The sequence below is a fragment of the Alligator sinensis genome, unplaced genomic scaffold, assembly GCF_000455745.1.
Source record: "Alligator sinensis unplaced genomic scaffold, ASM45574v1 scaffold637_1, whole genome shotgun sequence".
Classification (NCBI taxonomy): Eukaryota; Metazoa; Chordata; order Crocodylia; family Alligatoridae; genus Alligator; species Alligator sinensis.
Window position 1 is genome coordinate 67,139 of NW_005842368.1, and position 15,403 is coordinate 82,541.

Sequence of the window (15,403 nt, forward strand, 5' to 3'; positions counted from 1 at the left end):
TTGGCCGTCGAATCCTTCCTCGGCGGGCGATTCGGGCGCCGGGGAACGCTGCGCAGGTGGGGACCGCTCGTCCGGAGGAAATCGGGGAGAGGAAGAGGGCGGGGGAGTCGCCCCGAACTCCGGGAAGGGGCCCGCGAGCTGTCCAGGCACGCAGCTGGATCCTCCAGATCGTCCCCGAACGCCGGCAGGGAGCTGAGCTCGTGATCCCGCCTGGACCCCGGCCAGATCCCTCCTTTTGGGCTCGCTTGTCTTGACGTTGTGTTTTGAGCAGGGCAGAGCGGAGGGACGCCGCGGGAAGCAGAGGACGCGCCCGTTCTGCTACCGCCACGGGCCCACTGGCAGGCTGAGCTGGGGCAGACGGATGCCGTGGCCAGCGCCCGCTCGCCTGAAGGCTGCCGGGAGGTAGATGGGCGCCGGAGCCTCGTTGCCCTAACCGGCGGCCGTGCCAGTTCTCCGCGGGTTGGCTGGGACGAGCGGCCAGGATGCCCAGGAACAGGGCCTTCTCCGAGCCCGAGTACTCGGCAGAGTACTCGGCGGACTACTCGGTCAGCCTGCCCTCCGACCCCGAGCACGGGGTGGGCCGGACCCACGAGGTGACGGTGAGGAGCTCGGGCTCCTGCCTGTGCCTGCCACGCTTCATGCGCCTCACCTTCGCCCCCGAGTCCCTGGAGAACCTCTACCAGACCTACTTCCGCCGGCAGCGCCACGAGACCCTCCTGGTGCTGGTGGTCTTCGCGGCCCTCTTCGACTGCTACGTCATCGTCATGTGCGCCGTGGTCTACTCCCCGGACAAGCTGGCCCCCACGCTCGTGGCCTCGGTGGGCCTGGCTCTGCAGGTCTTGCTCTTCGTCCTCTGCAGGTACCGGCTCTTGCCGGACCGCGTCTCCCGCAAGTTCATGCCCTACGTCCTCTGGCTCCTCATCGTGGCCCAGATCTTCTGCTACCTGGGCCTCAACTTCGCCCGCTTCCACGAGGCCAGCGACACGGTGGGCTGGCAGGCCTTCTTCGTCTTCTCCTTCTTCATCACCTTGCCCCTCAGCCTCACGCCCATCGTCCTCATCAGCGCCGTGGCCTGCGGCATCCACACCCTGGTGCTCGGGGTCACCATCGCCCAGCAGCAGCAGGACTCCCTCGACGGAGGGGCCTTGCTCCGGCAGGTAAGGGCGGCTCGGGGCTTGTTTTCTGTGTTTCTATGATCTGGGCTCAGTGGGTTCACGGCCGTCCCGATGATAGCACCATGCAGCTGCTAAACTCTGGTGGGGGGTTCCCTTTTGCCCGTCTTCCCCCCCCCCCCCCCGCTAGGCTGTATGCATTAAGCTGCCATGATCTGGACCTGCCAGGGATGGGCACTTCAGTGCAGCCTTTGTGTTTGCACGTCACAAAACAGGGTGGCATCACCGCCCCCATTTTACAGGAGGGGAGACTGAGGCAACAGGGAAGGGAGCGACCCGCCCAGGGTTGCACGGCGTCTCCCCGGCCTCTGCCTCCTTTGTGTTCATCCCTGCCCCAGCTGTTCGGAAGGGCCTTTATCAGAAAGGCTGCGGGCGCGCAGCTGAGGACCGCGCCGTCTTGGCTTGGCGAACAGCTGCTTGCGGCCTTAAATCAGCGCAGGGAAAAAATATAAAGACGAACCCAGGCCTCGTCACCCCCGCACGCAGCATTCCTCACCCGGTAGCCCCTTGCGGGGCTGCTGCCGCTAGTCATGCAGCCCGCGTCTTCAAAACCCACCCCTGGTTTTCAGGGCCCAGCTTGGGAGGTCTTGGAGGGATCAACTTTTCAGCAAGCTCAGAGCCCCCGCCATCTGGCTGCTTTCCAAGGGGCTCGGCTTGGCTTGGGAACCTGAAGTCTCCGAATTCACTCGGGGCTGGGAAAGCAGTGCCCGCAGGCAGCCTTCTGGGAGCGCGCGGTGCTTGTGGGCGCTAGGAGTTGCTTTGTAGGGAAGAAACCAGGTGCTGGCACGCGGCAACACGGCGCGCGGGGCCTCGTAGGATCTGTGACCTGGGTGTTGCGGCTCGCTGCAGATGGCTTCCTCCGTGCGATGCTTTGTGTTGGGCTTTTCGTGGCCTTGGAGGGCCAGATCCTGCCCGCCGGTGTGATAGGGTGAATGAGGATGGGTGGACGGGGGGCCGCAGGGGTATGACTTTGCCTCTTGCTTGGGAAGGCCAGGCTGGGCGTGAGTCGCATTCTCCACCCTCTCCCGATGGGCGAGTGGTGTGAGTGCCCCATGGCCACCGAGTGAGTCGGTGGCAGGGTCAGGCTCACCCCCCCCGAACTCTCCCAGCCCTGGCCATAACCGCGCTGCAGCCATCCCGGTTCAAAGTGTGATGACTGCCTGTGACGTCACCCCCGGCACAGCCTTCCTCCTCCGTCAATGAGTGTGTCATTGCTTACACACTCCATGTGTCTGGCTTTAGGGTCTGGGCTTCGGTTCTCTGCCCTGCTTCCCTTCTCCGGGGGGTCTGCCCGTGCTTGAATGGGCCCTGCTGTTTGCAAGGGAGCATATCCTTGCAAATTGCTTCTGAGGTGCTCCCTCCCCCTTTTTTTAGCACAGCTCTTCCCTCCGTGTGCCCAAAGATACGGGGCGGGGGGGTCCTGTCCGTGCGAGATCAAGGAGATTGTGCGATTGACTCGGGAAGAGCATAGGGAGGGCGCGAGCAGGTGAGAGCGAGGATGCATGCCTGGAAACGTTTCAAAGAAATAACGCATGACAATTCCTCCTCCGGCTGCTCAATCAAGGATTTATTTTTTTTACGTGCCTGACGAGCTACACGAGAGCTGTCGAGAGGCAGACACAGGAGAGAGCATCAGGTGTTTTGTCAGGCAAGCGCTGCGCTGCGCTGAGCAGGTGGGCTACGGACTGCGAGATGTTTAAAACAAGGTGAATTCACTCCCAAGTTCATACCTCGGGAGGTGAGTTTCCCTTGGACGCTTTAGGTGTTTTGCCCTCGCTGTTCTCCTACTGTTCATTAGTGCAGCCATGCTCCTGTATCCTTCGCACCCCCGTTTGGCCGGATCCCTTCCTGCTAACGGCACTCTGCACCTGGCAAGCCTGAACCAACGGCCGCGCTGGACCAAAACAGTGCGGACGTGTTTTTCTGACAACCGTGTCAGTCGCTCTTACAAGCGACTCAATGAGCACACCGGTGTATCCAGTGTCCGGGCCGGGGCTTGGCTTTCCCAGCCGTGGTAGGGAGAGTAGTTCACGGAGCTGAGCTCAGGGAGCTAAACTGAGCCAAGTATTTCCATACTTCTCGGGGACATCGTTTAGGCAGGCAGAAAAATGTGCCTGGCTTGATGGTGCGTTTATCTGCCAGGGACAGAAATCAAGCCCCCAGGACTTGGGTCACTTCGGATCTACAAGTGGCTCCTTTAAGCAATTAAAGAAAGAATGCCTTCAAAATAGGCTCCCCTCGCTCCTCGGTAGCGTCTGAATCTGGCCTGCAGGCCATCGGTTTGAGACCCCTGGTCTAAATAGGAAATGCAGACAAAGGAAGGCTTGTCACCCCACACCTTACAGATGTGGAATTGGGGCTCAGTGACTCGCCCAAGGTCATACAGGGAGCCAGTGGCAGAGCTAGGACCCGAAACCAGATCTCTGAATCCCTAAGCTTAGTGATAAGCTCATCTTCCGGTGCAAACCTGGATCCCATGACCTGTATGCGGCCTCTGCTCTACCGTGTCAGACCTGGCACACGCGGGGCGGCTTGTTTCCACACTCGTCTCCTTTCTTCCGGGCATCGCATGCCCTGTTCCGGCTTTGCTTCTTGGCAGGAACCGTCCGTCTGTTTCCAGCAGACTGTAGGATGGGCTGATTTCTTTCCTGCCCCGCTGGCAGGAAGCCCTTCCCTCCTCCGCTTCCCTGCACCTCTGGCTTTTATCTCTAGTTTGTGTCCACGTGTGGTGGAGGCTGCTGGGGTCCTGCCGCAAGAGGTCTGAGAGCGTGCCGTTCGCTAGAAAATCATCTTGCTAAGGACTTTTTTCTCTGTCCCCCCGGCAGGCAGCCTCTTGTCTCGGCTCAGTGAACGCCGCTTCATTTGGCCCCGGATGCATGACCGCCGGTGAGAGCAGAGCGTGTCTGCATCGGGGGTCTAGTCTGGGTTGCGTGGGGCATAGACGGGGGCGTGCTGTCACTTTGCATGGCAGGGGGTTTCTGCCCAGAGAGGGAGTCTCAGGACCCGTCTCTGAACCACAAAGGTGCCCTGAGCCCTCTTCCGCACGGGGAGTCCCGTAGAGATTTCATAACCATGGTCCCCTTATTGGCATGACCATCCCAGGGCTGATAGCGGGGCACAGCAGCCGTCATCCTGTTTCTCCCCATCGAGGACTCTCGGCATATAAAAGGTGATATTTTGGGCCCACCCGAGTTGTGCCCTCCATTGCTTTCTTGCTCTTGGAAGAAAAGCCAAGTAAAAGAGGGCAAGGCCATGTCTCGCCCCAGTTACCAGGTGCAGCTGGTCACTGCTGTGCAATGCAAACCCCTCCTGCAGACAGATGAAGCCGCTCTTTGCACCTGAGTCATTCATACTGCCCCGATGCAAAATGTGACACTAGAGCGTCCACCCCTGCGCTCGAGGTTTCATCATTGTTAGGGGCTGAAAGGGACGTTACAGATCATCGGGTCCAGCCCCCTGCACTTGTGCAGGACAGACCGCTGGGGCCAGACGATCCCAGCAAGGTGGGCGTCAAGACGCTTTCTGAAGATTGCCAGGGTAGGTGATTGTACCACTGTTTGCATGGGCTGCTTGGATATTGCAGGCTGGATACGAAGCAAAGCCCGAGTATAAGGGAAGGCCACCATAATATTTCCCCACGTGGCTCCGCTCGGCGCCCCAGGGACGGAGCCGCTGTGTTACGTGTCGCCCGGCGACACCGAAGTCCCTGCCCCGGCATCAGCCTTTCAGCTCTCTTGTTAATCATTTCCGCGGTACAGAGAGTACAGGGCCAGGAAAACCTAGGCAACGCGGCATGCCTGAGTCTCCGCACGCCCGGGAAGAGGAACATTATGTCCAGAAATAAACATCGTATGCTTGATTATTATAGACGTTTGTATGGCTCCTGCCGGGGGGGTGCTATTAATAGGCGGTCCTGAAGGTTGTCACTTGAGCAGTTGTAATCCAGGCGAGGCGGCTAAGGAGGAAGGTCTCGAACGGGTCGGAGTTCAGGTGCTGATGAGCAAAGGTGCTCGTGGGTTTGGGCATCAGCTGGAGAGCAGGATTCCCCGATCCCCCGCGGGCTTGTTGTGTGCTAGTTGGCCGATCGCTGCGTCTCTCGTGTAGCTGGGATGAGGGGTGATGGGGCATCAGCTCTGGGTGCCAACATAGACAGGGTGCCCCAGGTTTCCACCGTGATGCAGTTTGCCCCAGCACTCCCTGCTCTCTCATGCTCCCCCTTACTGCAGCCAATGCCTCGCCACTGAATTCATCCTTTGCAGGAGTCGGTGGTGAAGGCAATCGGCAGCGAGCGTAAGGGGCAACTTCTGCAGCGGGGGTACGTGGGCGAGCAAGCAGGCATCAGCATGGAGCCTCTGGCTTACAGAAACCGGGCACCTGCAATCACAGGCAACCATGGGAAACCCCATCAGTGCAGCGGGGTCTCCTCTGCTCCAGCCCTCCCCGTCTCCCTTAGCCACAGAGCATGCCCATGACCGGCTCGGGATTTTCAGGACAAAAAAACAAGCTTCAGAACAACCCCCTGCTCCAGGTCAGCTGTTCAGTGTGTCCTCAGGAACTGCTCACGATGTGCTGGGCAATTGCACAGCAAAGAAGGTCTCCTTTGTGCTAGCTTCGTGCTCACCGGCTCGGGCGGTCCGGGGGCATCCCCAGGGAATGAAGTAGAAGTCGGGGGGGAATGTGGCAATGTGAGTCGCAGCTTGTAAGAGCTTTGGTGCTTGGAAACTTCGGGGCAAAGAGGAGGTGCAGGGTTGGAGACTCAGCCCTCAGCCCCAGGGCTTGGTCTGTAACAACCCTATAATATTGGCAGATGCCCGCCTGCCTTTTTCATTGCTGTTTTTCATGCCTGGACCAGTCTCCTTCCTCTGTATGTATCGTCATCACCACCAATAACCAGGCCCAGTGATGAGGATAAATGCCCTCGTGCTAGCAGTAGCTAAGGCAGATCTCCACGTGGCCTTTCGGGAGCTGCGGGAGCCGGGCTCTCACCCAGGGGAGGGGAATTCGTAGCCCACGGTTGCCTGTATCACGTGGATTTTTTGCGCTGGCCTCCAAACAGCCTCCGTTCCCTCTGTGCAAGGCACGTTTCCCATCGGTGCCTTTCGGGTGCAGGCTGCCACGGATCTTCTCTTTATAAAGCAAAGGTTGGATCGTCCTCAGATCCGGGCCCTCGGTGCCACTGGTGTGATTTAGAGACAGTCTGTCCCCGACCAAGCCTTCATGCCAGCAACAGCCGATGCCCAGAGAGTAGCCTGGCTGCCAGGCTGTCGCTTGGTTCGGGTTGCCCAGCAACCAGCCTGGTGTACCGCGGCCTCCAGGCTGCTCCAGATGGGGTCGTGGCGCTTTGTGAGTTGGGGTCCCAGTTCCCCGGCTGGGGTTTCACTTTTCCCCCGCTTGCCCGCGTGTCCTTGTTTGATAGCTCCCCAGAAATCACATCCTAATTCCCTGCTCCCGAGAGCCAGTCAGACGTGTGTTGGTGAAGTCGCACCGGTTCCTATAGCCGGCAGCACATCTGGATGCCACAGCCTGAGTGGGCTGTGTTCCCAGTGATGGCAGGGCTGAGCGGAGGGGGGCCTCAGCAGGGGGCCAGGGGGCTTCAGCAGGCGTCCAGGTCGGGCCTGTGCTGAGATGCTTGAGCTGCATTGCTACCATGCCCGGTGCTCTCTGGGGTACCCAGCATTTCCCTCCTGGTTGCTCCTATTGCCTTGGCCCTCCACATCCCACAGAGCCATGCACCTTCCTGATGGCCGCATATCCAGACATGGATCAGGGGAGCCAGGTTAGCAGGCCTGGGAGAGGCAGGGAAAACCCCTGTCTGATGCTTTGGGGGATATCACAGACCCCGGTCTCGCACCGTGGCGCAGTAGACAGACCCTCGACTTGCTCGAGGTGCTGGGCTGGTTCCTTGGGTGCATTAAAGCAGCTTGGCTCCATAGAGGAGGTGAGCTTACACCCGCTGAGACCCTGGCCCCTGGGCCTGGATGCCTGTTTGCATTTAGCAGTAGGCAACTGAAACGCTGGGCAGCCCCTGTGGGGATTTGTCTGCCACCAGAGCCAGGGGCCGGGGGACATCAGGGCTCAGACTGGATTCAAGGGGTGCGAACGCTGTTGGCTTCCCAGCTGCAAAACCTCTCCCTGCACTGCGTGGGGACTGTATCCCTCACTCCCCCAATGTGATGGGCTCCCCACCTCTTCCCACTCCCACCCTGCCTGGAGCTGCCCTGCTTCCCCTTACACCAGTGATTCTCCACCGGGCAGCACAGCGTTAGGCGTGCAAACGTGAATCACAAGATGAAGCCCAGAGGTTCCAAAAAAAGAAATCCAGTGACAGCCTTTCAGAGCTCTTGGCAAGAGAAAAACTGCTCTATTATTTTTCTGTAGGCAAAAAAAAAAGGGGGGGAAAAGAGTTGGCATCTTCCAAGGGGTGCCTCGAGTCTATCTAGGGATGCCTTGATGCTACAAGGTGGAGCAGTGCTACAGCTAAGTCCCTTCTCAATGCTTCTCTGCAGGGGCAGGACCCTCCTTGGCTGAGTGGAGGGAGGCCTCTGCCACCACCCCACAGCTGGCAGAAGGCACGGGTAGACGGTCCTGCACTTCAGCCGGCTCCCGCAGTCCCGGCAGCAGCTGGGGCTTTGGGCTCTGGCAGCCGAGCAGAGCTGTACGCAGCTGCCAGCATTGCATGGGTGTGCATGTCCCCCAGCAGCTTGGCGGTGGTGACTGCTGGCTTCTCGCCAGGTGTGCACAGAGTGGGCTGTAGTTCTCTCTCTTTTATCCAGGCTCGTGGATCAAATGATGCTGAATCTCTGCAGGAGCCTCTCTGCTGCAGATGTGAGCTGGGAGGTATCCGCAGGGCTGCAGCACCCTCTGCTTCTTGGCCCTCGGTTTGCATCCAGCCCGGATCGGTAGCCGGTGGAAGAAGCGATTGCACCGACGAGGGGCTCGGTGTGGTCCTGGTGACAAGAATCGAATCCAGAGTCCAGCAGGAAGGCTCCAAACGCCGCCTCTCAGGCACGATCGTGAGGGGTGTCCCAAAGATGCTGCAGACGGCTCTTCTGGGCCCTTGGGAGCTGGCCTATAGTCCACCCATGAAAGGCCCGTGTGAATTTAGGTGCCCGTTCCACCCTGCCCGAGTCCCTGCAGAAGCAGGGTAACACACTCTCCTCTTAGCTTTAAGACTGAGCAACAAGAAGCAGCGAGGAGGGGGACGACCCGCCTGCCCTTTTTGCATGAATAGATGTCCAGGAACTCATGCAGGGTGGCTTGGATCCCATTTAGGCACCTAGTAGGCAGGTTTGGATGTGGCCTTTGGTTCGAGTCTCGGCTTTGTCTGGGGAGGCTTTTCCCTTCGCAGAGGGACCTTCCAAAAAAGCCCCAAGCCGCCCTCTGGAGCGCTGGCCCAGCTGCGTCCACCCCTTTGCCTTTTCCTCTTCTTTGTAGGTGGTGATGAAAACGGTCCCCTGAGCTACTGGGGTTTATGCCTGTTGGAAAGACTTAGGCCAAGAAGTCTCCTTCTTGGCTTCAGTCTTTCCAAGTGCCATAAACCCCATAGCGGTGTCGTGCGGGGACAAGGCAGGAGCCCCGAAGCTGAGACCGGTACGGGGAGGGAGGAACGGAGATGGGCTGCAGTGACTTTCAAAGGGCGATGCTGCTTTCTCTCTTCCTCTGCCTCTCCCAGGGCTGAGATTCAGCTTTTTTTCACCACGAAGGCTTGCAGCGAGGTGGGTTTGAGCAGCCCCGCGGCTGGCCGGGGTGCCCTCCTGGGCCCAGACAGCCTCGTTAGAGCAGTTAGTCGTCATGACAACCTGGGGAAGTTGCTTAAAAATAGCAAAGAGCATTTTTGCCCTTCCTCCCAGCCTCCAGCATTTTCTTTGCTCTTCCTCAGGGGTCTCCCAGGTTTCCCTTGCAGGGGAACTTCCCCCTTGCCTGCCAGGGAAGCCACCTTGCTGGAGACAAGCCAGTCCAGGAGGATGCTCCGGTCCTCGTTCCCATCCCCTTTGCCCTGGCTGGGTCTGTACAGCCCCTGGCAAACAAGGCCTCTCCGTGCTATAGCGGTAATGCTACTGTTGGCATCCTGACGCTTGGCAATCCCGCGTCGCAGCGCGGTCAGCCTGGCTTTGGAGCTGGGACGTGGGACTGTGCGGAGAGGAAGGGACCGGGCAATGGGTCAGGGACCTGGGAGCTCTGTTTGATTCCTTCCTCTGCCACAGACCTCCAGCGTGACCTTGGGTCCGGCATCGAAACGCTCGCTGCCTCAGTTTCCCCTGTGTAAAACGAGGATAAGCAACATTTTTTTTTGGCAAAAATATTATTTATTTCTATCCATCTATATATAGATCTATCTCTATATCAATCAATCGGTCTGTCTAGATATAAACCTGTACCTCTAACAACCCATTAAGTTCCCGCTGTGGTTCACTTGATTAACCAAAACACGCTTGGACAGTTAAACTTATTTTCATCCCATTACAGAGTTGCACCGCGCTCTCATCACCATTCCAGTGCTTTCACTTGTCATTTTTTTTTTGGTAAAAATATGTGTCTTATATATATATATATAAAAAAGACATGGGTTATGGAGGTAACCATATATATGTTATAAAAGATATGGGTTAAGGAGGTAATGAACTGTCTAGAAGGTGTGTGTGTATATATGTCAGGGGGTTGGACTTGATGATCTGCTCAGGTCCCTTCCGACCCAACCATCTATCTATCTATCTATCTATCTATCTATATAAAGGTTTTTTATATATCTATATAAAGGTTTTACACAACCTTCTAGGCACTGTTCATCACCTGCGTAACCCACCAGAGGAAGACCCATCGCTGTTGTAGCACCTAGGGGTGCTGGGAGGGCCAGTACCAGAAATGTGAAGTCATGGGACCAGGATGGCACCTTGTCTAAACAAAGGGGTTGATGCTCGTGGGGTTGACCCTGGACCCATCTGGGGTTAAATCCTCATCCAGGAGTGAGAGCAGGGACCCTTGATGTCTGTACCTTAGCCTCCAGGCCTGGGGGACAGGGTCTTGTTCAGACCTGGGCACTTTGGGTGGGAGAGGGTCGTGCCCAGGGTGGAGCTGGGGTCGAACCTTCTTGGGTTTGCCTTTGTCGTTGTGGCAGGCAGAGGGGTCTGAAAAGGACTGAGGCTCTTTTCAGAGCGGTTGGTGGCGTTGCTGGACCTAGGAGCTTTAGGCACCCTGTGTTCTCCATCCACAGCCGTCTGTCCCCCTTATTCCCCGGTGCTGGGGAGGAGCCTGCCCTGCCTCCAGCCTTGCACGGCATGCTTTGCTCACCCCCCTGCACAGCCTGGAAGGGGCTCTGGAGGGAGAGACGTCGGCTGCACAGGAGCGCCCGCACCGTCCAGGCGCGTGGCGGGATGCTGAGCGGAGGAGCGGCGGAAGGAGCACGTGTACCTCCGCTCACTGCACTAATTGGCCACTGGTGTTCGAGTCCCCCGGGACTGTGCACCGTTGCTAAAGGCACCTAATAATACTCCGCATTTCTCCGGTGCTTTGTAAACATGGACTCACTCATCCTCACAACGCTAAGCTCCCCGGAAGGGAGGCAAGTAACCTGTCCTGCACCGCCCTGTTGTGGGGGGAGAAACTGAGGCATGGAGCAGTCAGGTGACTCTCCCAAGGCCATGGAGAGAGCCTGTGTCAGAGCTGGGATTGGGACACCGGTGCTCCTAGCCCTGTTCTCCGGCTGCTGTTAGCCTGACTGGACAAATCCCCATTCAGTTTGGCTGCAGGGCACCTGTATGTGAGGAGCGGGACCGAAGTGCCCTACCGCACTCCATATCCCTATGCCTGGGAGACCGGGGGGGCCGTAAGAGGACTGAGGTTGCCTGTGGAGTAGGAGGGATAAGGGGTCAAGTGTTGGGGGCAGCTGAAGGAGAAGGGAATTTCTGAATGGCTCCGTCGTCTTCCTCTTGGCTCTCTGCGACATGTGTGACTGCATGCAGGGGTCCTCCCCTAGTCCCGATGGTTTTTAATAAAACTGGGACTTCCTGAGGTCCCGTCCAACCCCCGTTTTCTATGATTTTAGGGACGGCTTTTTGGGTCGCACAGGGCAGCTGGGCTTAGGCCGCGAACAGGGGGAAGAGAGCTGTAAAAAATGCTCAGGGACAACCCCAAGGAAAGGTTCAAAGTGCAGGAGATGAGGTGTTGGGAGCCTTCTCACTAGTATCTCACTCAACCTCGTGTCAGGAACCGTTTTTGACACAGTGGCAAGATACCTTGCATCATTCCCACAAGAGATCATGAGTTGGGGGTCCTCCTCTGATTACTCAAGTGCAGCTGGGCTTGGCACATGCACGGCCTTGGCGCTGCCCGGTGTTTGTGGCATCCCCGTGTCGAACACACTCTACTTAGCCGTGCAGAGATCCTTTTCATCGTCACAGCCTGCAAACCCGACCAGCCTCCCCTGGGTTTGGAGAGTCCAGCTGGGTTCTTGGCTTCCTATGCATCATTGCCCTCTGTCAAGCGTCTGCAGGTTATGCCAGGCTTTGCTGAGCGGCATGTATGCAGACGCCTGCTTGCATTTTCCGGCATGAGCGCTGGCACGCATTCGTTAGCTGATATGCCCCCACCTCACCTTAGTAAGACCGAGTCAACTTGAAGCCAAAGCAATGCCTGTTGTCTTCAAATGAAGCCCTTCTTTGGTGTGGCCTCCTTCGGCGTATTTGCCCCTTGGGCCATGAGCTGGTTGATGCCCCAGGAGGACCTGATGCCAGCTCCCGCCCCTGCAGCTGCAGGGTGCAGGCTTTGCTGCAGGGTGCAGGGAAGGAAAGCAGGCAAGGAGAAAGGTGGTGTTTGGTCTCTGTGGCTCCCTTCCTTAGAGAGTTTTATCGTCATCTGGCGTCTTGTGCCCGTGGTGTCCAGGAGGGGTGAGAGTGGGCAGTTCTCATGGATAGAGGCTTTGTTGTGTGGTCACCTGCAATCGCAGCAGGCTGGACTCAGTGACCAGGGAGACCCCTTCCAGCCCTGTGCTCCTAAAACCATACCCATGCAGGGCGCCCCAGGCAATAAGGAGGGGCCATTTGAAAATCATTTTCCACGTGGGAATCAGTCCCGAGAGCAGTGAGCCATGCCAGCCCACGCATTCACAGTTTGCAAATGATACCAAGCAAGTTTGCAGGTGGCACCAAGCTGGGCGGAGGAGTAGATTCACTGGAGGATCGGGCTAGGGTTCAGTGACCTAGACAAATTGGAGGATTGGGCTAAAAGAGTATCATGAGGCTCAACAAGGACAAGTGCAAAGCCCTGACTTAGGAGGGACAGCAATGGGTAGATGGGTGCCTGTGAATGCAGGACACTGGACTCGATGGCCTGGGAGATGCTGTCCCCTCCTGTGGTCTGAAATAAGGTCTATGGGCCAAATCCTGTTTCTCCTAAAGGCATCTCAGCGCTGCTTCTGCATCCAAATGCTGCTATGCAAGAGGCCTGTAGATCCTATTCCCACCTGCACATGCTCAGGAGGCTCTATTATGTCTCTCTGGATAGTCGTAACTGCACATGATGCCCCACAAAGTATGGCCCCTTGCACCTTGTAGCCCAATGGCTTGCAGCAGGGAGAGCCCCCGCTGCATAAGAGAGCCCGCACTGTCCAGGCGTGCGGCCGTACAGAGAGAGCAGAGGTGTAAAACGGGTGCAACGCCTTTCTTTCCGTGGACTTGCTTACACCCGCTCCAGTGCTGGCCCCTTGTCGCCATGCTCGGCGCTGTCAGCTCCGCGGCGTGTGATCGTGAAGAAGCGCCTTTCCCCGGGGGCCTGTGCAGGACCCCGGAGACTGGAGAACCTGCCGACTTTTTCCAAAACACCTAAACAAGTTTTAATGACGAGAAGTTAAACTTCTGCTCCCCAAGGGCAGCCGGGAGGGCCGCGAGGCCGCACGAAAAACAGCGAGCGCCGCTACTTGGCGTGCGTGCTAGAAACAACTTTCTCCTGCTCTCGGCATGAAGAGCGGCCAAGGTCTTCTAAAGCGGCTGGGGGTCGTGGATGCCTCCAAGGGGTCTGGGTTGCAAAGGGCCGGCGAGTCGGGCAGCCAAAGCTGATCCGCTGAGACAGGATCTCCCCGGCAGAGCGAACGACTGCACCCGAAGCGAGGGGCAATCGGGCTGGAGGTTTCTGTAGATCAAGGGGAGCCCGTGGGGAGATGCCATGTCAGCTGCGGGTATCTGGTCCTTCTTTAGAGAGTTCCCCTACTTGGTCTCCTGCTCTGCTTTCTGCTCCCTGCCCTGTGCTCTGTGCTGTAGGTTGGCCACCCCTGCTGCGAAGGAGGAGGGTGTTTGTCTGGCAGCCGGGGAGAGGCGCGAGAGCAGCAGGACCTCATGCGAGGGGCTCCTGCTCCAGGCCTGGAGCTTGTCGGCACAAGGCAGGCGCACACCGCAGGTCTACTCTTACCGAAAGCCCAGGACGAGGAGCAGTGGCCTCAAGCTGCAGCAGGGGAGACTGAGGTTGGAGATGAACTTTCTGACGCGGAGGGTGGTCAGGCATGGGGACGGGCACCTAGAGAAGCAGTGGCATCTCCATCCTTGGCAGCTTTCAAGAGCAGGTTGGACGGACACTTGGCTGGGATGGGGTAGTCTGGGCTGCTCCTGCCTGGAGCGGGGCGCTGGGCTAGATGGGTGGGCGAGAGACATCGCCAGAGCTGTGTCCCGCTGTTTTTGCAAGAGAGTTCACGCTGCTCCCTGCCCATGGTACTTTAGTAAGCCCGTGGGGTGCTGAGCCTCCAGCCCTCTCCACAGGCTCTGGCATCTGAGCATCCTGGTCCTTTGTGTGTCTCCTCTGGTTCCCCCAGCAGCGCTGGTGTCGGAGGATCTCCGATCTGTCACCCCCTCTCTGTGATGCTTTGAGACATGGGATGGCTCCAGGTGGGATCCTCTGGATTTCTTATAGAGCTGAACCAAGCAGCAGGGCTCCACAACATCCAATTCAGGCCAGGACAGGTCCCCTGTAGCCACCTCATCTTCCTCCCTGTATCCCACAGGCCCTCTGGACGTCCCTGAAGTTATTCTGGTGTGGACTAGAGCCTCTCTCCCCCGCCATCTTGCCTTAAAAATGGCCCATGACTGGATCCAGCTCAGGCCTGGCAATGACATTGCCACTAACCGTCCTCGCCTTCTGTCTAGCCCGAGCTGGTCTGGCTTCAAGCTCCTGGCCCTTGCACCTGGTTTCATAGTTTCATAGCTTTTTAGGGGCTGGAAGGGACCTTCCAGATTATTGGGTCCAACCCCCCTGCAATGTTTGCCGGCTCCATCAGCCCATCACCAGCATTTGGGTCCCCATGGAGGTGTTTATAGACTGGGGCCAACTCAGCACCTGGGCTCCAATCTGGCTCCGGTCCCTCAGTCACTCTCGTGGCTCTTCTCTGAAACCTCGCCAGTTTTTCGGCAGTTTCCTGGGAGCCCAGAGCCCAGAACTGGGCCCGGTGTTTCAGAACCAATCCCACACGGCGCATCTACACATGCACTTTAATGTGGACTAGCCTATTTTAATGCTCATTAAAGTGTCACTAAAAACTGTGCGCTGTTGCTAATGTGCATTAAAATAGGCAAATATGCATTAAAGCGTCACTCAAAACTGTGGGCATTTTTACATATGTGTGCATCACAGCGCCGGGCGCTTTGAAAAGTTGTATAAGCAGTGAAATGCGCATCAGCTTGTGTGCGGAGAAGACGAGATTAATCGAGTCTGCTCCGAAGTAGCGGATCTTCTGGAACAAAAATATGTGTATAAATGCCCCACGTGCTTTTGCTAATGCACATTAAGCTGGGATAAGGTGCATTTTCCTAGTACCTCACAAGGGAGGTACTAGATTTAACATGCATTAACTAAAGTGCGTTAATGCATGTGTAGATGCACCCATAAGTGCCAGACACTGGGCACAAGGCACTGTTAATGTGCATTAACTAAAGTGCGTTAATGCATGTGTAGACGCACCCATAAGTGCCAGACACTGGGCACAAGGCACTGTTAATGTGCATTAACTAAAGTGCGTTAATGCATGTGTAGATGCACCCATAAGTGCCAGACACTGGGCACGAGGCACTGGGGGCTCATTCAGTCTGGCAAGCCCGTGTGTATTCAGCTGGTCAGGGATGGTGGGGATGATGTGGGAGATGGCGGGTCTAGCACCTGAGGGGGATGAGCAGTGCAGACAGCCACAGGCATAGCAGTGTAGGACTACAGAGGACCTTGGGGGATCATCTTATCCAACCCCTTGCGCCGTAACA

General features: G+C 57.4%; 1 protein-coding gene across 3 annotated transcripts in view; it reads left to right on the forward strand.

The window, feature by feature from the left end:
- The first annotated feature begins 7 nt into the window (after window positions 1-7).
- The window catches only part of ADCY3 (adenylate cyclase 3), a 58,034-nt gene continuing 42,638 nt past the window's right edge, over window positions 8-15,403 (forward strand). For all 3 annotated transcript variants that reach the window (XM_025210725.1, XM_006029245.3, XM_006029246.3), the window contains exon 1: window positions 8-1,157. In XM_025210725.1, the coding sequence (XP_025066510.1) occupies window positions 483-1,157 (675 nt within the window). In that variant the 5' untranslated portion in view covers window positions 8-482. The remainder of the gene's footprint in view (window positions 1,158-15,403) is intronic.